This window comes from Fistularia commersonii, chromosome 6, assembly GCF_037954325.1.
Source record: "Fistularia commersonii isolate RoL2024-O1a breed Wild chromosome 6, RoL_Fcom_v1.0, whole genome shotgun sequence".
In the NCBI taxonomy this organism is placed as follows: Eukaryota; Metazoa; Chordata; class Actinopteri; order Syngnathiformes; family Fistulariidae; genus Fistularia; species Fistularia commersonii.
In genome coordinates, this window is record NC_141289.1 from 4,119,953 (window position 1) to 4,145,131 (window position 25,179).

The 25,179-nt window shown below is 42.3% G+C and overlaps 1 protein-coding gene across 3 annotated transcripts; it reads left to right on the top strand.

The window, feature by feature from the left end:
• Positions 1-1,516: 1,516 nt before the first annotated feature.
• sonb (SON DNA and RNA binding protein b) lies at positions 1,517-24,620 on the top strand. 3 transcript variants are annotated; one of them, XM_086147793.1, is made up of 20 exons: positions 1,517-1,702; positions 2,962-3,186; positions 3,296-3,330; positions 3,409-3,593; positions 3,708-3,838; positions 4,034-4,215; positions 7,232-7,535; positions 7,725-7,924; positions 8,070-8,222; positions 8,444-8,616; positions 8,766-8,900; positions 13,228-13,314; positions 13,519-13,722; positions 15,861-15,971; positions 16,541-16,657; positions 16,729-16,876; positions 16,971-17,039; positions 20,960-21,075; positions 22,076-22,177; positions 23,449-24,620. In XM_086147793.1, the coding sequence occupies exons 1-20, from the start codon at positions 1,614-1,616 to the stop codon at positions 23,524-23,526; spliced, it is 2,844 nt and encodes a 947-aa protein (XP_086003919.1). In that variant the 5' UTR covers positions 1,517-1,613; the 3' UTR covers positions 23,527-24,620. The 3 variants fall into 3 exon arrangements, with proteins under 3 accessions (XP_086003919.1, XP_086003918.1, XP_086003920.1); XM_086147792.1 differs by having other exon boundaries at positions 1,518-1,702; positions 7,229-7,535; positions 23,449-24,619; XM_086147794.1 differs by lacking the exon at positions 1,517-1,702 and adding an exon at positions 2,057-2,155 and having other exon boundaries at positions 7,229-7,535; positions 23,449-24,615.
• Positions 24,621-25,179: the final 559 nt, after the last annotated feature.

Genomic DNA, 25,179 nt, shown 5'->3' on the forward strand with positions numbered 1-25,179 from the left:
GCAAGTGGGATGTGAGTTCTGAGAAGAAGGAGAAGTTCTGGAATGAGCTAGATGAAGTGATGCAGAATATCCCCAGAGATGAGATAGTGGTAATTTGTGCAGACTTCATTGGGCATGTTGGTGCAGGCAATAGAGGGGATGAAGAAGTGATGGGCAGATCTGGTATACAGGATGGGATCACTGAGGGACAGATGGTGGTAGATTTTGCAAAAGGTATAGAAATGGCTGTAGTGAACACTTTTTTCCAGAAAAGACAGGAACACAGGGTAACTTATAAGAGTGGAGGTAGGAGCACGCAGGTAGACTACACCTTGTACAGATGAGGTAACCTGAAAGAGATCAGTGACTACAGCATAGGATGCTGGTTTGTAGGATGACTCTGGTGACAAAGAAGATCAAAAGGACAAAAGCAGAGAAGAGGACAAAGTGGTGGACGCTGAAAAGGGAGGAGTGTTGTATGGTTTACAGGGAGGAGTTGTGAAAGGCTCTGGATGGTCAGGGAGAGCTTCCAGATGATTGCATAACAACAGCTAGTATTCCAGAGAAACGGAGTCTGGAAAAGAGGTGAAGAGACGGGTTCAAGAGGGTTGGAATTGGAGAAGAACATGTCAGGGGTACTATGTGATATAAGACTATCAGCCAGAATGAAAGGAAAGGTGTACAAGACATTGGTGAGACCAGTGATAATGTGTGGCCTAGAAACAGTTACAATGACAAAAAGACAGGAGGCAGAGCTAGAGGTCGCAGAGATGAAGACGCTAAGGTTCTCTTTGGGAGTGACCAGGATGAATAGGATCATCCTGTGAGAACTTAAGAGAAGCCAGACTGAGATTGTGAGATGGTTCGGTCATGTACAGAGGAGGGATAGTGAATATATTGGTAGGCAGATGCTGGAAGAGGAGCTGGCAGGCGGGAGGTATCGAGGCAGACCAAAGAAAAGATTAATGGACGTAGTGAGAGAAGATATGAAGGTAGTTTGTGTGAAAGAGGAGGTTACAGAGGATAGGGTTAGATGGAGAAGTTTGACTTTCTGTGGCGACCCCCTTCATATCCTCTCTCACTATGTCCATAAATATTATATATGTGTGTAGGATAATATCTTTATAAAACACAAGCAGCTCAGCAACAACATTATACAAGCTTTTGAAAATTATTTGTTCTGGTTGTGCTCAAATATTGCATTTGGCTATCTCATTACCCTTTTCCACCATTACAAGTCTGATCTTTTAACAATGAAAAACTAACAAATGACTTACGATAAATTAGATTAAGCAATAGAAATTTCACTCATCAGACCACAGGGCTTGGTAAATTGCAGAACCAAGCACTAAATTATGCACATGAGAATTTTAAGTAACTCATAATATGCTAAATTAATTGAAACCACGTGACCCTTTCAAAGTAATTGAATATACTCCATCATGATTCTGAAATTATCTTAGGTTTCGATTTGCATATTTGGTTTTAGCCCAAATTTTATGCCAGGTGCCCTGTCTGGAGCAATCACCTGCATTAATCCATTCTTGGGGTTGGCTCAAAAAGTCACTGGCTTCTGAATTATAATACTGAAATAACGTAATGATAAAATAATAACAATGTAATATTTTGAGAATATGACTAAATCTTTTCTGCATTTCTCAGTTGTGGCCCCTGAGGGAAGGGTGCAATTTGCAGGAACCTCCATTGTCGATGAATGGTCCAGGTAAATGTATCTATTTATCTATATATTTGTTTTTGACACAAAATATTGGTCTGCTTAAGTCTGCTCTTAGGAATAAAGCTGTACGTGTTTGGAAACTCGGATTTATTTTGCATTTTGATCGCCCCCTCATGGCCAACATGGGTGAGCTGAAAAGTAAGCGCTGATTGGATTACATACCCCCTGTAAAAAAAGTTCGATAATCATTTGATTTTAAATGTTGTTTTAATAATTTAGAATATTTTACTCATATTTACGCGTTTGGATTTTCAAATTTAGCTCAAAAAATACGGTGGGCGAGTGAACAGGACACCGGAACCTTCGGCAAGGACCACAGTTTGTACACGGTCCGTCGGATGGATGCATACTAAAGATGGCGGCCAACATAGAGCAAATCTTCCAAGATTTTATTTTGAACAAAATCAGGGAGATTGAAGACCAGAATGAGGACAGCGCGTATGTTCACACTTTGTCTTACGTTCATATTAACAGAAAACAAATTGTTACGGCAGGGAAATAAAATTAGCATGAAACATTCTTTGACCGCAGCGGCCGGTTTTCGCCTCTTTCGTGATGTACGTTGCGCGCGGAGCTAATGTTAATACCGACAAAGTAACGAGTTTAAACTGAAAAATGCGGTTAATAAAGGCGTCATAAGTGTGTTTTTATGCGTGTGTGTGTGTGTGTGTGTGTGTCTGTGCGTGTGTGTGTGTGTCTGTGCGTGTGTGTGTTGACCGCGAAGCTCCATGAAAGTAACGCTAGCTGCTCCAAAGGAGTAGATACTGCATGTTTTACCGCTTCCTGTGTTGCCGCAGTAATTACACAAAAGGGCACGCTACAAAATAGAATAAGAATAAAAAAGCACACCAGTAATTGCTGATTAAATATATATATACATATATATATATATATATATATATATATGTGAACCTATGATCTTGTATTTTCCACCTCTCTTGAATAATGGCGAAACACCTCCTTTTCACTCGGAACATATTTTCTTGACAGTTTTTGGATCTTTTATCTGCTCCTTGACTTGAAATTGGTTTAGATGGAGGAGTGAAACCTTTACTTTGTTCTAGTAATGGTTTGTAAATGGCTGAAACTGTATTTTAAAAGATGCAACTAAGTGCTATGTTTTCAGTAATTTTTGCAGATTTTTTGAATCTGTATGACAGCTTCAAAAATGTTAATTGAATTGCACTGTTTTTTCATTGAGCACATTCAAGATCAGCTTTTATTCTTTACCACATGTCACCCAGTGTCGCTGACGGAGTGGCCGCGTGCGGCGAAGCTGCCCGAGCAGAGACCAGCCCTTCGGTGCAGGAGAAGAAAGACGACTCCAAGCGGAGCAGCTCGCAGAAGAAACACAAGAAGCACAAAAAGCACAAAAGCAAGAAGAAGAAAAAGAACCGCGAGAAGGAGAACAAAGATAGCAGCTCGGAGTCTGGGCCGGAGCTGGACCGAAGAACTAAACACCAGGCCAGGTAAAACCATTTTTTCAACAAATCAATATGAAAAAGGTGTTGGCAGCCACCTTAGAGACCACCCATATTGGTATGTTTCTAATTCCTCCGTTCCTCATGTTCTCCACAGAAAAGGAACCTCAATGGTGACAGACAAGAAAGAGGGTGAGTGTGTTTAGCTTCGCTTCCGTCAGTACCTCTGGGTACCCTCTTACACCACCCGCTGCGGAATGTCTCTTCCAGGTGAGGAGAACAGCAAGTCCCGATCCCACAAGCACTCGACGGGGAAGAAGAAAAAGAAGAAGAAGAAGAAGAAGCGGAAAGTTGACGGGAAGGGAAGCTCGTCGGATTCCGACTCGGAGGTCCCGTTGAGGCAGAGGGAGGGTCAGAGACGGCGAGAGGAGCTGCCTGACATCATCCCAAAACAGGCGAGCTGCGTCTTCTCCTGCTCTAGGGGGGGAGGGGGGGAGTCCATCTTGGGCCAGTGGTCACCTATACCCTTAGGGGACAAAAGGTAACCTGGGCTCTTGCTCCCTCAACAGGACAGCTCTATTAAAGGAAAGGGGGATGACAAAGGACGTTCCCCGTCACCATCCTATTCCAGCTGTCCCCCACATTCCTGTGCCGGGCCTTGCTTGCCGCCTGTGAACCAGGACCACGGGACCGGCCCCAGGTAGGAACGGAGACCCGGGGGAACTTGATAGGAACTAGAAACATGCGAAATTAATTCTCAGTGAGACAGTGGATGGCGACATCAGGAACCTGTCGGAGCGCGAGTGACGCTATCCAACGTTTCCGTGAAAATACATTGTTGACGCCATCCAACGGCCGAGTGTATTTGTAGTAATACTTTTTTTTCCTTCTTCAGCTCCTCAGAGAAGCCAGACACTTTGGTTCTGCCTCCCCAGGCCCCTCAATCTCCACCGATGGGCCCCAAGCTGCCGCCTCCGGCCCCCAGCCCTGCAGAACAGCCAGACAAAGCTGAGGAGGTAGAGGAGAGGACAAACCCGCCAACAGAAACCAGAGGGGTAGATGCAGCGCAGCTTCTCGGTAACTAGCTTCTTTGTTAACCTCGTATTAACCATCTTGTGTCGGTCCAGAATCAGCTTCCAGTAAATTCCCCCAAATTCGGGAAAGACCTCACGCAAGTTTCACCAGATTTTGAGATAATGACATGGTTGCAGTTAGTTTTATGTCCTACAATTTCATATTATTTGACATCATCCTGTTTTCCCACATGCATGGGCTCATTGTTAGACTGCTTTGAATGACTATAGCCAGGAGGAGGTTGCTGACACTCTAAATACTCATTATGTCCTGCTTACTAGCCACGCGTTTCTCCAGATTTGAATCCAGGCGCCGCGAGCTGGAGGGTAGTCCATAGTCTCGCCTTCTCTTCAGGGTCACACATAGAAGGAAAGTAGTCAATGGGCGGCTTCGGCTCATCATAGAGGCCTGTCTACCTGCCCCTCGCAGGCAGAAATCTTTCCAGAAAAGTTTTGTAGAAAACCTTTCGGAGCAACAGTTTGTCGCTGAAAGATGGTGTTTCATTTAGTATTTCCACTCTGGTATCGCAGTACTTAAGCATAAATTGATCAAAAGGAAAAAAAAAATGTAAAACTTATGTCATAGGTGATATTGGATAAACCTACCTAAGCTCTGTACCTTTATGTTTTAAATGTAAAAGTACTCATTGTACTATTGAAGTAATTTTAAGAATTCATTCACACATTTTATTTGTTAGTAAAGGACATGTATACTTGCTATGAGACAGTGGTACGGTGTGCTGGAGGGGTAACAGAGTAGTTCAAGGCGGAGGTGGGACTCCATCAGGGATCAGCTCTGAGCCCCTTCTTGTTCACAGTGGTGATGGACAGGCTGACAGATGAGGTTTGCAGATGACATTGTGATCTATAAGGAGAGCAGAGAACAGATTGAGGAAAATCTAGAGAGGTCAAGGTATGCGCTGGAAAGGAGAGGAATGAATGTTAGTTGCAGCAAGACAGAGTATATGGGTGTGAATGAGAGGAACCCCGGTGGAAAGTGAGGTAACAGGGAGTGGAGATCAAGAAGTTGGAGGATTTCCGGTACTTTGGGTCAGCAGTCCAAAGCAACGGAGAGTGTATAGAAGAGGTGTAGAGACAGGTTCAAGCAGATTGGATGGGGTGGAGAAAAGTGTCAGGGGTACTATGTGATAGAAAACTGAGTGGTAAATGTGATAGAAGACTGTCAGCCAGAATGAAAGGAAAGGTGTGCAAGACAGTGTTGAGACCAGTGATGCTGTATGGCCTAGAAACATTTACAATGTCAGAAAAGACAGGGGGCAGAAGTAGAGGTCGCAGGGATGAAGATGCTAAGGTTCTCTTTGGGAGTGACCAAGATGAATAGGATCCCGAATGAGTCTACCATAGGAACAGCAAATGTTCGATGTTTTGGAGAGAAGGTCAGAGAAGCCAGACTGAGATGGTACTGGAATTGGAACTGCTAGCCAGGAGGTATTGAGGAAGACTAAAGAGAAGAATAATGGACGTAGTGAGAGAAGATATGAAGGCACTATAGTTGGTGTGAGAGAGGAGGATACAGGGAATAGGGTTAGATGGAGGGGGTTGATTCGCTGTGGCAACCCCTGAAGGGAAAAGCTGAAAGGAGAAGAAGAAGAATTTGTTAGTAAAATATAATGGGCATTAGAGAGACCCTTAAAATGTTTTTTTATTTACAACAAAGCATCACAGGTTCGGTGTTCAGGTTTTCTTAATTGAGCTTTTGACTAAAGACATGCTTGAGTCAATGTAGGGAAAATCCCCCGTAACTCTCTGATCAGATGCTTTATAAGACTTTTAAAGCTGTCCTGTCTGGTCAATGTGTGCATTGATACTGATTTGAATCTGTGGCAGGCAGAAAAAAACAAGCCGCTGGTTGATTATTTTTGGTCAGCCCCCTCAGTTCGTGATGGAAAAAGAAAATCTGCAAAAAAAAAAAAAGAGAAAAAAAAAAACATAAGGTAAAAATTGAAGAGAGGGGAGCTGAAATCAAAGAAACCCGCACTCACCATGCTAAATCTAGTGTTGCATAAAGTGCAGGAAACCCTGTATTTTTTCTTTGGCAATATCTTCATAATTAAAGGAGGAAAATCCAGTGCGTGTCTTTAAGATCTGTGATGTGTGTTTGCAAAGTGATACACACCGCAGAAGATCAATTTTCAGAACCACAATGTTCCCATACCATACCTGTTGTCATGTAATTTAATATATCATTATTATTTTATGTTATTTATAGAATATATTATTTAATATTTTCATTTTTCATGTTTAGATTATTATTTTTTTTATTTAATTTTTTAAAAACTGAGTCCCGGCATTAGTCCCACCTCTGGTCCAAAATGTTCAGTTGAAACTCCCATCATTATCTCTTTGGACTCCTTCCCACTGGTCTAGTGTTTTTCCCCCCACAAAGAGTTGCTTGTAGCCTCACAGCCACACTTGCGAAGGGCAATTAGAAGAAACCTGCTCTGCATTTGGAGTGCATTGTTAGTGCAATGAGTACGAGAGGGGGGGGGCAGGTACGTGCCCTGCAGCGTATCGGCCAATGTTAGTGTCCTGACCGACCCCGTGCCTGCACATACACCTGCATGAGTTGTGTGTGTGTGTGGGGGTGGGGTGGGGTGGATGCGCTTGTCAGATTAGCAGCCGGCGGAGTCCCTGTGCAGCTTGTTCTGTAGATACTTCAGGACATTTCTAGGTGACTATTTTCGAAAACATCCACCAAGTATAAACAAATACATAAAGTATTTGCAAAAGAAGAGCTGTCTTTTTCTCTTTTCCAAAGAGTTTCTAAGGCGATTTGTGGATAATTCCTTAATGTAATCTTCTTCTTGTGTGGTTGTGTGGTTGAAACATTTATGTTTTTGTTTTGTTTTTCATCCAAACAACATATCGTGACTTTACTATAAAATGAGTATACATTTTTTTCATTGTTTTTGCAAATTAACTTTTCAAAATGTGGAAAATTTGATCTTGTTTTTGACCCTTTCTAGTAATATAGTAGTAATAATTGTCTTTGAAAGCAGGAGGATGCAATGCCTCAGTTAGCATCTCAGCGACACCGGACCAGACCGGTACCGGCCAGCCCTGCCCTCAGCCCAGGACCATGGTGGCTGCCTCCGGTGGTAAGCCGCCACCCCCGGCAGGTGAGGAGGAGGAGGACAGAAGATGGAAGAAGAAGAGGAAGTCCTCCAAGTCGCCGCTGCCGAAGAGCAAGGAAGCAAAGTCATCCAAAAGGCAGAAACGGTCCAGATCCAGGACGCCACGTAAGAGCCGGCGGAGGGGGTCCAAATCCAGGAGCCCCTCCAGGAGGAAGAGGTCCCGCTCCAGGTAGCAAGACATTCTCCCTATTCATTGCTGCTCTGGCTAAAAATATACATATTTTTTGTCTTTTTGCAAATTCAGGAAAGAGCTGTAGGCATGTTTTATTACCCTAATAATTAACAAAAAAAGGAAAGAATGTAGAAGTGGAGCAAGATAAATAAGGGAGAAATTACCCCCCACACTCTTTCTTTGCAGGTCGGGGGGCCGAAGGTCACGGAGGTCGAGGTCACGCTCACGCTCTCCGTCACGGAGTCGGAGAAGAGCCATCTACAGCCAGAGGGACCGCTGGAAGCGCGAGCCCAGTCACTCCCCAGTTCTGATCCTGCGCAAGAAGAGATCCCCGGTCCGCAAACACGGCAGTCCTGCCTCAAGCCCGCATCGCATAAGCGACTTCGGTGAGAATCCTGACTGCAGTGATACTCACAGGCGGTTATTAAAGAAAAATTATGACATTATTCTGATTTCTTCTCAGATTTACGACAAAACGAAAATAATGAAAATAATATAGTTTTCAGTCATGTCTGATATGTATATCCTCAGATAAGGAACAGCTGTTGGAAATCGCCAAGGCCAACGCTGCTGCCATGTGTGCCAAGGCAGGCATGCCTATCCCTGCTAGCCTGAGGTCAAGCGTACTGCCACTGGCGCTGCCAAGCATGGCCATGAATGCCGCCATGGCCAGCATGACTGCCGGTGGGACACATGCTCCTTTTATGGTGTTTGGATTGCGTGAAAAAAACCTCCTGTAAAGTTGATCATATGGTCTGCGATGCAATATATTATTTTTTTTTTTTTTACTGTGTAATAAGTTCAAGCAACCATGTTAACTTGTGCCACCGAAGTTCTATGGTGCATTTCATTATTATTATTATTATTGTTATTGTTATTGTTATTATTTCATTATCCCCCCGCAGCCACCGTGACTGCAGCCCTGTCCAACATGGGCACCCTGTCCTCGCTGTTGCCACTGCCCTCCATCACCAACAGGCCGCCGACTGCTGCCCCGTCCAGCATCGCCGCCCTGGAGGAGGTGAAGAGGAAAGTGACAAAGCAGGCAAACAGCATCAGCATCAAGGAGTTCACAGACGTAAGAACCAGAATGAAGAGATTACTTCAACACCGGCTATGGGAACGTGATTTGTCCTTGTTTGTGAAATAGATGCTGATTTAATGTATGTGCATGTGTGTGTGTGTGTGTGTGTGTGTGTGTGTGTGTGTGTGCGTGTGCGTGTGCAGAAATGCAAGATGATCGTGGACAGCAAAGGCGAGCTGCCGGTGGCCCTGCCCCACGTGTCTGATGAAGAGGACGACGGGAAACCCTTTGGCGTGTCGGGCCTCCGCGAGCAGAAGGCCATCAGCTTCAATATTAACGTAACACAGACACACACTTTGACACACAAAACAATCCTCTCATGTTGCTAGGATACAGCCAGGCTAATTTAACTCATATGCTGTTAATTTTCAGGGAATTCTAAATTAATCCGGTACTAATCTTCATGGCTAAACTGATGACTTAAAAATCAGATTGGCCTCATTATCATTCAGATAGTCAGCATCACTGCTCCCCCAGTGGACATTCAAAGTATTGCAGTTGGAACTCAAAGTGCGTCTTAGTTCATAACCAGTGAAAATAATGCTTGAATTTTAAAGTTTAGAGGTTTAAAGATGTAAAATATGTCTTAATTTTTCCTCACCAGATAAGGTGAGGATTATTGTAAGATTCACTGAAATGCTCCCAAAAAATTGTTGAGAATTAAAATGATGTATTACTCAGGGACCTACTTTTGTCTTTATTTTAATTAGTTAAGTATATATATAGTTGTCAGTTTAAGAGAGGAACTTTGTCTCAGATTTATATTCTCAGATTACATTTGAAAAACATTAAAAAAATTGTCTGAAGGTTAAAACTTGTCACTATTCTTGATGTTTAACAAATGGGAAATGAAATATTTTCTTCATCATCGTTTTCTTAGCCTGGCTCCCAGAACAATGATGACGATGTTGATGATGGTCATATTTTATTTCCTATAATTTCAAGGTCAAAAATAGTGACACGTTTTACCTTTAATGATAAGTCAAAGAAAGAGAGGAGGAAGGAGTGTTTGGAAACAGAGAAGTGGAAAGGAAAGAGTCTGGGACTTAGAGTAGGGATTATGAATATCGGGACGATGACAGGAAAAGGTAGAGAGTTGGTCGACATGATGCAGAAAAGGAAGGTGGATGTACTGTGGGTCCAGGGTCGAGGCGGAAAGGCAGTAAGGCCAGAAGCGTAGGAGCAGGCTTTAAGTTGTACCATGATAGTACTGACTGAAAGAAACGTGGAATAGGAGTTATCTTGAAGGAGGAGTTTATTAGGAATGTTCTGGAGGTGAAAAGAATGTAAGATAGACTTATGATTCTGAAACTGGAAATTGAAGGTGTGATGCTCAATGTTGTTAGTGGATATGTCCCGCAGGTGGGATCTGAGTTGAGGAGGAGAAGTTCTGAAATGAGTTAGATAAAGTGATGCAGAATATCCCAAGAGATGAGAGAGAGGTAATTGGTGCAGACTTCAATGGGCATGTAGGTGCAGGCATTAGAGGGGATGAAGACGTGATGAGCAGATTTGTTGTACAGGATAGGAACGGAGAGGGACAGATGGTGGTAGATCAGGGGTGGGCAAACTACAGCCCTTGGGCCACATCTGTAATCCGACCCGCCAAAGATTGGCGAAAAATTCATACTTGATTTAAATGATTGAATGATTGGATCAAAAAATGTTGGAGTTCAAACAGGAGATTATTTCATTTTTGGGAGCTACTTGAGAACACTTGAGAATTTTCCAGAGCTGAATGACACAGATTGGCTTTGTGATTAAGCCTTTACTGTGGACATACTGACACATGAATGAGCTGCACGTGAAGCTTCAAGGGAAAAAGCGGTTTGTGCATGAAATGCAAGCAAACTTCAGAGCCTTCAAAACCAAGCTGGTTTTATTTTCAAAGCAAATGTCAGATGATTCTGATATGTACTGTTAACAAATGCGTTATTTTTATATGTATCTTATCTTGTGGTGACCGGGCCTGTCTGTCAAATTTAAAGTAAAAAAGTTTGCTCACCCCTGTGGTATATTTTGCAAAAAGAATTGAAATGGCTATAGTGGCTGAACACTTTTCCAGGAAAGACAGGAACATAGGGTAACTTATAAGAGCAGAGGTAGGAGTACGCAGGTAGACTACATCTTGTATAGACGAGATAACCTGAAAGAGATCAGTGACTGCAAAATTGTTGTCGGTGAGAGTGTAGTAAGATAGCATGGGATTGTGGTTTGCAGGATGACTCTAGTGACAAGGAAGATCAAGAGGACAAAGGCAGAGCAGCGTACAAAGTGGTGGAAGCTAAAAAGGGAGGAGTTTTGCATGGTTTTCAGGGAGGAGTTGTGAGAGGCTCTGGCTGATCAGGGAGAGCTTCCAGACAACTACAGCCAATTTTATCAGGGAGACTGGTAGGAGAGTACTTGGTGTATGATCTGGAAGGAAAGTAGATAAGGAGACATGGTGGTGGAATGAGGAACTGCAGGAGTATATATAGAGAATGTGGTAAACAAAGAAGGTGGACACTGAGGGGACTGATGAGAACAGACAGGAGTATAGGGAGATACAGCACAAGGTAAAGATAGAGGTAGCAAAGGCAAAACAAAGGGCATACAATGACTCATATGCTCGGTCGGAAAGTAGGGAGGGAGAGAATGATCTATTCAGGTTGGTGAAACAGAGAGATAGAGATGGAAAAGATGGAAAGTAGGTCTGGGTGATTCAAGATTGAGAGGGAAATGTATTGACAGATGCTAGAAGTGTAATGGGAAGATGAGTACTTTGAAGAGCTGATGAATGAGGAAAAGGAAAGAGAGGCAAGGGTTGAAGAGGTGACTGTTGTAGACCACAAAGTAGCAGAGATTAGTAAAAGTGAAGTGAGGAAGGCATTGATGATGATGAAGAGTGGAAAGGCAGTTGGTCCTGAGATTACACCTGTGGATGTATGGAAGTGTCTAGGAGAGGCAGAGGTAGAGTTTCTGGTTAGATTATTGAGAAGATTCTTGAGGAAAGGAGAAGAAGTGTGATGGTGCCTATTTTTAAGAATACGTGGGCTGTGCAGAATTGCAGAAACTATAAAGGGATAAAGTTGATGAACCATACAATGAAGTTTTGGCAAAACGTAGTGGAAACTAGACAGAGCGGAACTTGGCATTTGTGAACAGCAGTATGGCTTCATGCCTAGGAAGAGTACTACAGATGCAGAATTTGGTTCGACAATGCTCATAGAGAAGTACAGAGAAAGCCAGAGGGAACTGCATTGCATTTTTGCAGACCTAGAAAAAGCAAATGACAGGGTGCCAAGAGAGGCTCTCTGGTATTATATGAGAACATCTAGAGTGGCAGAGAAGTATGTTAGACTGGTGCAGGACATGTATGCTAGCTGTGAGACAGTGGTGTGGTGTGCTGTAGGCTTAACAGAGAAGTTCAAGGTGGAGGTGGGACAACATCAGGGATCATCTTTGAGCCCCTTCTTGTTTACAGTGGTGATGGACAGGCTGACAGATGAGGTTAGACAGGAATCTCCATGGACCGTGATGTTTGCAGATGCCAGTGTGATCTGTAGTGAGAGCAGGGAACAGGTTGAGAAAAATCTAGCTAGGTGGAGGTATGCGCTGGAGAGGAATGAAAGAAAGTGTGGAAAAGAGGTGAAGAGATAGGGTTAAGCAGGTTGGAATGGGTGGAGAAAAGTGTCAGGGCTACTATGGGATAGAAAACTGTGTGGTAAATGTGATAGAAGACTGTCAGCCAGAATGAAAGGAAAGGTGTACAAGACATTGGTGAGACCAGCGATGCTGCATGGCCAAAAACAGTTACAATGACAAAAAGAGAGGAGGCCGAACTAGAGGTCGCAGGGATGAAGATGCTAAGGTTCTCTTCGGGAGTTACCAGGATGAATAGGATCTAGAATGAGTCTATCAGAGGAACAACACAGGATAGATGTTGTGGAGAGGAGGCCAGGGAAGACTGAGATGGTTCGGTCATGTACAGAGTAGGGATAGTGAATATATTGGTAGACAGATGCTGGAGGTCTAGAGTAAGACCAAAGAGAATATTTATGGACTAAGTGAGAGAGAATATGAAGGTAGTTGGTGTGAGAGGGGAGGATACAGAGAATAGGGTTAAATGGCATGGTTCTTCGCTGTGGCAACCCCTGAATGTGGAAATACTGAAAGGAGAAGAACATTTAAATCCATAAATTTTATTTAAGGTGCCTTACACAACACTCGCATACTTACCTAAGCATATATGCAAAATATAGATGTAAAAGAAAAAATAAAAATCAAGGAATTACAGCGACAAAGTGGTTATAGTATAATGAAAAAATCTAATAATATGTTTGTGTGTTTCTTTTCATAATTTTTATATCATTACATTTTTATAATAGCTATATATTCATGCTTATTAAAGATTGAAATGTCATAGGCAGTGAGAATATGAGAACTTAATCATTCATTATAAAACTCTTAGGACAAATATCTCTAAAATTTGTAAAATTGAAAAAGTCAGAGCAGTTCCCTGAAAACAACACGTTATTTAATAAAAAAAAAAAAAAAACATTATTTGTACAAGATGAAAAGATTTATTAATCGGTTCCCCCCATCCTCTCTGCCTCGTCCACTCAGAATGCCAGCGTTCGCCCGGGGGTGCGCAGCGATGCGGGAATGGCCAAGGAGTTCCCCGTGTCATCGGGGTCCCAGCACCGGAAAAAGGTCGATATCCAGGCAGACGCGCACGTCATCCGCCGCCTCCATCAAGTGCACTTTACGCACTTTAATGATGGCTGAAATTGACAATGCATGTCTTGTCTTTTTTGCTTTTTCCCAATCTGGCAAATTACTGATTTGATCACTCATAAACAGTCAGATTTTTTTTTTTTTTTTTTATTGAGTGGTGCAATGTCTCTTTCCATCCAGGAGGGAGAGGCACTGGGCGCCTATGGAGAATGGGTGCCTGTTGACAAGGCTGCAGATGACGCTGCCTTCAGAAAGGCTCCTGTGGCGACGTCCGCCGTGTCGTCAGGTGAATTGGCGGTGACAGCGGTTGCAGCCACAGGCGGTGTCGAGGTGTCAGCTTTCACTGCTGACAACGACAGCGTCTTCCCTGAACCGCCACCACAGGTGAGACCAACCACTCAGACTCCCAGGTTTTAACTGAACTCGTCCCTCATGTCTGCTTGCCATGAGAACCGGAGACACCCCGTAAATACCCCTCTTTCATTGGTTGCTCCGCCGTATGGACCCTCTCTGGTTTGCGTTTGAGGCAGACTCGTGGTGTGTTCACACACACTCAGTGAGGCGTTCACTGTCAGAAACACAAATCTAGTCAACGGGTGGGACTGTTGAAAATATGAACATTACAACTTAGTGCAAAGGAAAGCTTTATTATCATATTTGAGTTATTTAAAAGTCCAGATGCGGACATCTCTGGATGGAATATATTTACATACATACATTTTGTTTGTTTTATTGTGTCAATGAAATAGCATTAATAAATTATATATAACTGTCATTTGTCATTTAATTTGAAACATCTGTTAAAATAAATGGCTATCATGACCAATTCCCACACACACACACACACACACACACACACACAATACATATACAGTCAGGCCAATAGGTATTTGATTCCCCTGTGATTCTGTAAGTTTTCACTCTTCATCATGTAGGGGTCTAAAATTTTCATCGATGGTACATTTCCACTGTGAGAGTGAGAATCTAAAAAAATCGGAAATCGCATTGTATGATTTTAACAATTTATTTGTAAATTACAGGGTCAAACAAGTATTTGATCCCTTGCTTATCAGCCAGAGTTCTTCCCCCCAAAGACCTGTTCCTCTGCTTTTAAAGAGTCCAATCACACTGTGCTCATCATTCTAATTGAGCAGCACTATTTGAGGTTGTTAACTCTTTTAAAGACACCTCTGCACTGTCAGAAGTGTAGCAGCCAACATTAGTAAAACCAAAGAGCTGTCAAAAGACACGAGACAATATTGTTGACCTTCACAAATCTGGAAAGGGCTACAGAGCGATTGCCAAGCAGCTTGATGAAAAAAGAACAAATGTTGGAGCCATTGTCAGAAAATGGAAGAGGCTATTGATGACTGTCCCTCATGGGGTATAAGTTGATGCTTATACCCCATGAGGGTATAAGCATCAAAAAGGTGAAATAAGCCCAGAAGTACATAGGGGGAGCTGGTCAATGACCTGAAGACAGCTGGGACCACCGTTTCCAAGGCTACTATCAGTAATACACTGAGAAGTAATGGTTTAAAATCATACATTGCACAGAAGGTTCCCCAGCTTAAGTCAGCCCATGTTAAGGCCCGTCTGAAGTTTGCCAGGGAGCATCTGGATGATCCAGAGGACTCACGGGAGAAAGATTTGTGGTCAGATGAGACCAAAATAGAACTGTTTGGTCTCAACTCCATTCGTCATGTTCGGAGGAAGAAAAAGGATGAGTATCATCCCAATAATACCATACCTACAGTGAAGCATGGGGGTGGAAGCATCATGCTCTCAGGGTGTTTTGCAACACAGAGGCCAGGACGACTGCACTGTATTGAGGACAGGATGAGCGGGGCCATGTATTGTAAGATACTGGCCAAAAACCTCCTTTCCTCAGTCAGAGCATTGAAGGTGGGTTGTGGCAAAGCCAGGAAAACCAAGGAGTGGCTCCATAAGATTCATATCAAGGTTCTGCTGTGGTCCAGCCAGTCTACAGACTTGAATCCAATACAAAATCTATGGAGGGAGCTGAAACTCTGTGTTGCTCAGCGAAAGCCTCCTGAAACCTGAGAGATCTAGTGAAGATCTGTATGGAGGAGTGGGCCAAAATCCCTGCCGCAGTGTGTGCAAACCTGGTGAAGACCTACAGGAACTGTTTGACCTCTGTAATTGTTAACAAAGGCTTCTCTGCCTAATATTAATATTGTTTGACCCAAGGGATCAAATACTTATTTGACCCTGTAATTTACAAATAAATTGTTAGAAAATCATACAGTGTGCAATGTGATTTCCGTTTTTTTTTTTTTTTTTTTTTTTTTTTTTTGTAATTACTTCTTTATTTCTGTCAAAATTGGCATTTTTAATCCAAATGTCCATTTCAATCCGATAGTCATGGCAACCGAGGTAAAGTCCAAAATTGGAGGCTCATTGATAAATAAAAAGAATTCAAAAAATCGCCAGCGTGTGTTGTCGTGAAGGCTATAAAAAAAAAACCTTGAGTCTCGAACCCTCAACCTTCTGTTCTGCAGCCCGTCGACATCTCTCAGGCCGTTAGTGAGAGGATCAAAGCTCAAAGACGATTGGCCGAGAACCCCTACGACGTCAGTGCCATGTGCATGCTCAGCCGGGCTCAAGAGCAGGTATGATACACCTCCATAAAGGATTATTATTGATAATACACGTAATGAAGTATTGGAGGCCTTGTGTTTATTTAAAAAAAATATTTATTCTGAGACATCAAATTTTCCATTATGATAATAATAATACATTTTATTTAAGGCACCCGTATTGGCATGCACGAAATACAAGTTTAAAAGAAAAAATGAAAATAAGAACAATACAAGTGACAAAGTGGTTAAAAAAGCATAAATGAGGCATTTTTAATTCCTACCAAATTTGTTTACGCAGACAAAGTGAGAGAAATTGCTCAGGACCTCCTTCAGCATCTAAGATTGGATCAAATTGCCTACAAATGAGGAAGAAATGCACTGAACAAATTTTCCCAAAAAAAACAATAACTTTCTTAGATTAGACAAGAAAAAACTGAAAGAAGCTAAAAGGTAAACAGTTATCCATTTTATAAGAGCAGTTGGATTTATTTTGCGTGAGTCACATAAATATCGGTCATCTGTGTGATTCCATGTTCCCTTTGCGGTCATTTTTTTAATTTGTATTATCTGTTTATTTATTTTCTTGGTTGCTTGTCCAGGTGGACGCCTGGGCTCAGTCTAACACTGTGCCGGGTCTGTTCACCGGGTCGACGGGAGCCCAGGTCTTGTCCTCAGAGGAGCTCTCCAGCAGCGGCCCGCAAGCCTGGCTCAAGAAGGTGAGACCCTCCTCCGTCAGGACCCTCTGAAAAATGTCGTCGTCTAAACTCCCCCCGTCTCCTCCCGCCAGGACCAGTTTCTGCGCGCGGCACCGGTGTCCGGTGGGGTCGGGGAGTTCCTGATGAGGAAGATGGGCTGGAGAACTGGTGAGGGCCTGGGCAGGAACCGCGAGGGGACTGTGGAGCCGATCATCATTGACTTCAAGGTCGATCGAAAAGGTCAGAGAACCCCCGTCCCGAGTGTCAACCCGGATGGCGCTCTTTTGTCTGCGTGCCAGTAACTGTGCTCGTTTTTCACGTCGTCATCTTTCAGGACTCGTGGCGGAAGGGGAGAAGGCTCAGAAGCAAACCGGATGTCTGGTGGTGACCAAGGATCTCACAGGTAACGCTGGGCTTACATTTTGCGATACAGAAAGTGTGAGGGAAATCTTAGAGTTTCTCTAGAATCGCAGCATGCTTGTGTCAACCCGATGTAAGCTGGTAATCTTATGTCAGTCTTTTCTGAGTCTTGGGCTTCTGCCATTATCAAAAGTGTTCGATAATATCGCAAGTCTTTTAGTCTTTACGATGGCACAACACAATCAACCAATAGATGAACTCTAACAAAACCGGAAACAGGAAACCTTGGTAGGCAAACAATCACCAGAGTGGTATTGGTGTCAGAGACAGTATTTGTTGGCGGTATGGACAAACGGGAATGGTGAAGGACGTAGCGATCAGTATGGAGTCCAGAAAAGAGGAGCGGATGGTGTTGCTGTGGGCAGAACAGCCTGGTTTGGACCACCTCAATGCAGAGAGGGAAAAGCGATGGACTGAGATAGCAGAGGCTCTGCAGATACAAGTGAAAACATTACAGGGTGGGGAAAAATTGCAGCGGCATTAAAAATTTAAATGCATCTGATGGGAAAAAATATTTTTTATTTGGATTAACATTTAATAGTTTCGATCACTGTCATGTGGTGATCGGTGATGATTGACAGACAGAACCCTTTAATTGGCTTCTGTATACGGCCCCTGTTCTGACAGTGCATGAAGTTACAACACCAGACGTTGAACGTGGTAAAGATGCACAGGGATAATTTTCAGTGAAATATTACGGATGAAGGTCTGTCTAGTTAGGGCGGAAATCCGGTTGAGACGTTTTCCACCTCATGTAAAAAAAAAATTCAAACTTTGCACAGTGGGCGGCGACGTGGTTAAATTGCACGTGCCACCAGATGAGCATAAGTCGGTGAAAGGCAGGCGTCAGTTGACTGTCGTGGATTTTTCCGCTGGGTTCAGCAGAACAACTGCTCCTGTCATCAACTCCCGTTACAATGAACACCTCCAGCAGTGCCGCGGCAGGCGGAGGACCAGCCAACTGCTGTGAGCTACTGTGGGGTCTGGACATCGCATTGCTTGTCTCTGTCAAATGATATTGTCTCTGAGCTGTGTCTGGCAATGTTCCCAACTGTGATATTGCAAAATGTGTTAAACGTGGAAAGGACAAAACAACTTAACATTTAGCTTTCACATTTTGACCTGGCCCAACTTATTTTAACAGGTAATGTGAGACTTGCAACACAACTGAGGCACAGAGACTAGTCTGTCCAGGTCAGAGCTTTCGGATTAGTTCTCAAAGTGTCCCTCACAAAAGAATGCCTGGCTTCTGTCGCCTCAGCTAGGACAAAATAGAGGCTGTATCTCAAGGAAGGGAGTGGGTGTAATGCGTGGTCTCAAAAGGAAACAAACTAAGAAATATGCACTAATAATCATCACTGATTAAAATTCTTCATTAGTTCCATTGTCACTCAGGTCATATTAGGCTCCTCCTGGTGTGTAGAAGTGTTGTTGAGCAAGACACTGAACCACTAACTGCTCCCTTGGCAGCCTACTGCTCATGGTTTATCCACGATGGGTTAATTGCAGAGAACGGGGATCCCCCATGGAAATTAATAAAGGATAAATTATTATCATCGTTATTATTATTATTATTCATTACCTCTCTTAATTACCTCTCTCCTACTGTGAGAAATCTATTCCAGATTTTGCATTAACTTTGTTCAAAATAGCATAAAAAGGATAGTAAAAAGCATTAAATTAGATTAGCTGATACTCGCAGACAACCTGCTGTAAGATGCACAGTCTTTGTAAAATCTCAGATTCTGAGACTTACAAGTCCAAAAACTAGTATTTTAATGTGAACAGGTGTGAGATGTCGCCACGATTCTTTTCCAAATCTTTTCAAAAGATGTATGGGGGGCATTACAGGTTGGTAACCTTCAACTCTTTAAAGAGCCATTTTGATCCATTTCCCATAAAAAAGAAAAGAACAGGAGACACGAAAACCCCTTTGACATCTAAAATGAAGATAACCCTGCTTAAATGTATTTTTTTCCCCTTGACACTATTCATTTTCTCCAGAGAAAATGAATAGTGTCTCAATCTGAGATTTTTTTTCTCTGAGAAAATGAATAGTGTCAAGGGGAAAAAAAACACATTTAAGGGGAAAAAAAATACATTCAATACATTTGCTCTCCAGAGAAAATGAAATATATCTGCATGGAACAAAAAAATTCTGAACTCTGGAATAAAAAGAAATTGGGTTGAAAGTTATGTTCAAATAAAAAGGCTGACCTTAAAAAAAACAAAAACGGTGTAAGTGTCCACGTGCCAATGGCGTTTTATTGCGCGTATTAAGCGGCCGTGATAAAAAAAGATGAGAAAATTAAAAAAAAAACTATTCCACTGAATGCCGCAACACCTATATTTGCAAATTAAATACCCAATTAAAATATCTATATTACCTGGTTGTGATTTTTGTGTCAGCGTCTGTACGTCAAGGCTGCAAAAGCGCAACAAAAGGTTGTTGCTAGCAGTTGTAGAGCATATTTTGAGCGTCAAGAAATTTTATTTTAAGATAAAAAGATCAGGGTTTGGCACCCCATACTCCCGGAGCAATGTCTAAAGGATGTATGATTTGTGTCGAGGCTTGATCCTCATTGCCAGTTGTAAGTTGGACCCGTTTCCAGTGAGAGTTGGACTCCGCCAGTGCTGCCATTCTTCACCTATTCTGTTCATAACTTTTACGGACAGAATTTCTAGGTGCAGCCAAGGCGTCGAGGGTATCCAGTTTAGTGGCCGCAGGATCGAGTCTCTGCTTTTTGCAGATGATGTGGTTCTGTTGACTTCATCAGGCCATGATCTCCAGCTCTCACTGGAGCGGTTCGCAGCTAAGTGTGAAGCGACCCGGATTAGGATCACCACCTTCAACTCTGAGACCATCTTGTAAAAAATTATCTCACTAAACTGAATACATATTTATTTTTATATCTACTGAGCACACTTAACACAATATATGTTTGTGCACCTTGCATAACTGTATGAACCCTAGTTACCTAACAGGTAACCTTACCTGGACAGGAGGTGTTGCTAGGGCTTTTGAAATCAACTCAGAGGAGAAATAACCACTCTTTCTCAGCTCGCTTCTCAGAGGAATATATAAGTATGTAAGTAATATAAGTAGATTTGACAGATCAAGCAAATTTGCCCATGGCTAGGAGGACTGCACTGCGCTTGCGTGGTTACTTGTGTGAAAAAAAGAAGATCTCAGACTGAGAATCCGCAAAGCAGCAATCATATTTTTATTTTATTATTTATAAATATTTTAAAGCTTTATGACCCTCCACACATTTTTATTAACCTATCCCATGCTCTTATAAACACTGCATATAAACCCTTAAACAAGCAGTGAGTGTCGCACTACTACCCGAACAGGAAAGGAGTGGAGGTTTGTTTGAGCTGCCGCTGTTGTGTTTTTTTTAGCATCACAGTTCTAATAGAAGAAAGATTTGTAGACAAACAACACGTCATCCTTGCACGTACCGTCGGACACTACAAAACATTTTTTACATTTTAACCGCAATAATCTGCGGTTTAGCGAGGAATCTGCAATATAAAATATACCACAATACGGGACCACCGTATTTCAGTCAACTGGCAAGTGCAATAGGGATGACAAACTTTAATTGGCATCCGATCAACCAACATTACCGTCACAATCCCACAACCCCTGGTTTATAACATCTATATAAACAAATAGTGTTGCTTTGAAACCTGGTGCTAGCCCCCTGAATAGAAATGATTGATTTGGGGAAAGAAAACAATGTTTTTTAGGATCATTTAAAGCATGGATGGCTGACAACAGATTCCGGTGAGTCCTGGTTTTGGTCTCAGTGTCACAGGAGAGGGTTGGCCGCAGCGGACAGGTGGACGGACGAATGGACGGGTGACTGACTACGTTGTTGTTGTTCTGCGTTTCAGGGAAGCACCCGGTGTCAGCGCTCATCGAGTTGTGCAACAAGAGGCGCATCATGCAACCAGACTTTGTCATGGTGCATCACAGCGGCCCTGACCACCGCAAGAACTTCCTCTTCAAGGTACACACAGACAGGAGTTAGTGGTGGAAGTTATTTTCATTCTGTTGGCACTAATCAAAATGCAGAAGTTTGTCTTAAAAAAGATTTTCCGTGGAGGAGTTACTTGAGTTACTAGTAAATGACCAAAAACATAACTGAAATATATATGCTGCTGATATCATAATCAAAAAAAATTAACAATTTACAATTTTTTTAATTTTTTTTCATTGTGTACCTTTGTTTGGTAGAATCCCCAAAAAAGGATGGATTAAGTTAAAAAGATAAGAGTAACTTAAAAACACTGCAGTTTGGTTGAAAAGCTGTTCATTTTACTGGCACTGAAAAACCGCAATGCGTTCACTGTCAATGCAGGAAATATAGACTCTCGCATGAAGAAACTTTAGAAACGCAAGTGATGTGACCGAGTAAATTTTCCTCGGAAAAGCGGAGACGGGGCTGAGCAGTGTCTCCATACTCTTCTTGTTTCCAGAGATAATTCCGTCCCCTGAGAGTGCCCCTGTCTGTATCTATGACGATGTCCGCCGGGACCGTTAATAGGAAGAAACTTTTTTTTTTTTTTATTAAAGCATCTTTCAACTCTGCTGTCATTTATATGCAGCCGAGGTAACAAAATTAGTTTTTTTTTGGCGATCCCGAAGTCCAAAGAGGTTTCAATTCATTAATTTTGTTTCAAAAACAAACAGAAAAAAGGGATATAAAGAAAAATCCCATCCATCGTTTTTTCCTCCCCTGGTCGGAAAAAGACAGTGAACACAGCAGGCACAGATTATTTTATTTATCTACTTTCTTTTTTATTATAATTTACTTCAATTTTGCAGTTTTGGTTATTTATGTTTCCTTGTCACTGAAATCAACTGGAAGGGGACAAACAAAAAAAACAGCCTGCATTTTTAAGAATGCTGTGCATTCTATAATTAAATGTCAGTGTGTGTGTGTGTGTGTGTGTGTGCGTGCGTGCGTGCGTGCGTGCGTGCGTGTGTGCATGTTTTCCCTACCCTAGGTAACGGTTAACGGCATCGACTACCAGCCTCAGACACCAAGCCCGAACAAGAAACACGCGAAGGCCATGGCGGCCACTGTGGCCTTGCAGGCACTGGGGGAGGTAGGTCTACCCCGAGAAACAGAATTTGCTGTTGAATTTTAACTTTTATATGAATTTTTTTAAATCCCCTGGTTTAAAGTTAAATTGTGACATATGTCCAGATTCAGAAAAAGAAAAGGAATTTTTTTTAAGCCAACAAAGCACTCTGACTAATAAATCGCAGTTTCGCTTATTCGTGGTTTAGGGAAATCTTTTAAAGGGATCCCCGGTTACCAAGACTTTATTGTCACATTTGACCAATACTTGTAAAAGCTACATAAAAACGATAACATCACTCAACATATCTTAGTTTGTATAAAATAAAAAAAAAAAAAAAAAATCAGTCGTAGGCCTCCATTGTTGTTTACGTCACAGTCCGATTAATTTTGCCGTACGGTGACAAAACATGTAATTTGTGCATCCCCTCCAATTTGAACCTGAGAGCTGTGAGGGACGAGGAGACACTGAAATCAAAAGACAGAAACCAAAATGAGCTTCAAAATGAAGACCAACAAAGAGGCGAAGTGTTGATCTAAGTCACTGCTGCGTGTGAAACAACTGCGGTGCTATGCTAACAGGGAGCGTATCTGTTGTAAGGAGCTCAACTTTCTATCATTGGCTGTTTACCGTAGGCTTACAGACTGCTCTGCTGACGGACCAAAGCTTCCTCCATGATCATGCTGGTGCTGCTCTTTTGTTTATAGATGCTACTTCGGCAGTAGTGGGTTGTTGACATCCTTGCAGAACATCCAGCGTCTCCTGCTTGTGGCGTTTATTTGACCGGGCTTCACTCTTTGCATGAGGACATTTTGTATGTTTGTGAAAGAAAACTGTGGGCACGACATTTGGCTTTAGCGTCCGTTTAAAAATAGCAGCATCTTTCAGCAGCTTAGCTCGACTAAATGCATCAAATACATCCGCAGAGAAGCGTCGAGAACATGGCCATAGATCCTTTTGGAAGTTGTGTACATCCACAAGCAAATACCTCTCCTTTCTTCTACTCTTGTCCTTCAGAAAGATGTGTAGCCTAGCATCAGTCCCTTTATTTCCCTTGGATTGGAAATTGCACCCAAAATCAGCACAAAGTGGCATTATTAGCGTATAAACTGTACCGTACCGAACCAAGGTTAGTGCTTGCAGAGCGTTAACATGAGCAACCTGTGTGTGTCATCATCCTAGCAAGCATTGTGCTAGAAAAACAATGGCGGTGCTAGTGTTTTTTTTTTGTTTTTTTTTTTTTCCCCAAAGATGTAACAATTCTTCAATATGGTGGCTTCCTGTTGTGGTTGCAGGTCCCTGCCGACGGTCCAGGTCTCTACACTGGGCCCCTCTTCACTGCGGCTTCCACCGGCCCCCTCTTCTCCACGTAGGTGGAGCCACGCAGCCGAGAGCCTGCCCATTCCAGGAGAGCTTCGGCATCTCGACATAATTGAGCCCATCATTCCCTCCGTTGGTGGCTGATTCTATACTTCAGAAGGAACCTCTGGCGTTTTTTCATTTTCCCGACTCGCCGGTCCGATTCCGTGCCGCACCGAGTATCTTTGTATCAAAGCTACTTCTGGCAGATTTTTTTATTTTTTTTTTATCGGAAAAGAAAAATCACACTTTCACTTTATGAGCGGTTGGGTGGCCAAACACCAGGTTTTTACCCAAAATAGTCCCGTGGTATTTGAAAATGAGTGTGTGTGTGTTTTAATGGTGACCTGTGTGATTTAGTCATTCTCGTGTAGTTCTAACCAGAGGCAAGAACGCACGTGTGTGTGTGTGTGTGTGTGTGTGTGTGTGTGTGTGTGTGTGTGTGTGTGTGTGTGTGTGTGTGTGTGTGTGTGTGTGTGTGTGTGTGTGTGTGTGCGCGTGTGTGTGCGTTTGTGTGTGTGTGTGCGCGCGCGCTCGCTGTGTATTTAGGCCGCTGTATTTATACCCTTTTGTTGATTCTTGTAATGACTTTGTGGCCCCGGATGTGCAGTTTCTCACGCGAGGGGCCATTTAAGATTTCAGAACAAACCTTAAGATAAAAAAATGCAGAAATAAAGATTATATTTATGTCATGTAGCAACAAAGCCATGTGGTGATTCTTGCTAAGAAAAATAAAAGCGTGATGAAGAAACGCCTTGACACCTTTGGACGTCAGGGTGTTTAGATGACAAACCCTGAATTTAACGCGAACACATACACACTCACACACACACACACACACACATCTCAAAATTTTCAATGCTCCAAAAAAGAATAATAAAAAAGACATTTTTCCCAGAATATGTAGATTCCTGTTATTTTTTATAACTCTACCCATACTGCACTTATTTTTGTCCTTTAATAATAATTATTATTAGAAGTGGTGTATTGACATCATGCCTGCTAGCTCTGCAGGGGCAGACAACTTTGCTGTAGTCCCCTGACCATATACTGGCTGAAAGTGGGTATGAACGACTTCCTCAAAGCTTGCAAGTTTTTGCTTTTTGAGTGTCCTTTTTTAAAATCTGCCGTCACATAATTGATCCTTCTTCAAACTCAATGTAAAATCCAGAGGGAAATTTCTTTTCATTTCCACGTTGATTCTGTCTGTTACAGTGGTTCATTTTTTTTTTAAATCAGTCCATGAACACACACTCACTAATATAAAGTACTATGATCTCTTTCGTGTGTGTAAAGTATAAATGTCTTTTTATTTATTGTATTTAAAATTCTCTTAATATATTCTTTGAACTACAGCCAGAAATAGGTCACTTGTATAAATTACAGGAGCTGGAACCTATTCCAGCTCTCATTGAGTGAAGGGCGGGAATCATCCACGACCCATGAATGCACCATAGACGTAGTTTCTGAAATGGAAAAAAAGATACAAAAAGCAGTTGCAGAGCACCTTACAAGATTCAAAGTAAATCACGTTAAGCACGCAGTGAAATCAGCCATTTATGGAAATTAATGTATACATATTTCTTATGTATAAATTGTCTTTGAAAAATAAGAAGTCACTTCCTAGTGGCCTTTGTTGGAAATGCATGTCAGATATTGATATGTAT

What these genes read in the sequence shown, in the direction of transcription:
- sonb (XM_086147792.1), top strand. Translation starts at nt 1,614, where the DNA reads ATGACTAAATCTTTTCTGCATTTCTCAGTTGTGGCCCCTGAGGGAAGG. An exon ending in GCATCGCATAAGCGACTTCG is followed by an intron (nt 7,925 to 8,069) that starts GTGAGAATCCTG and finishes GTATATCCTCAG; the next exon opens with ATAAGGAACAGCTGTTGGAA. An exon ending in GCATCAAGGAGTTCACAGAC is followed by an intron (nt 8,617 to 8,765) that starts GTAAGAACCAGA and finishes GTGCGTGTGCAG; the next exon opens with AAATGCAAGATGATCGTGGA.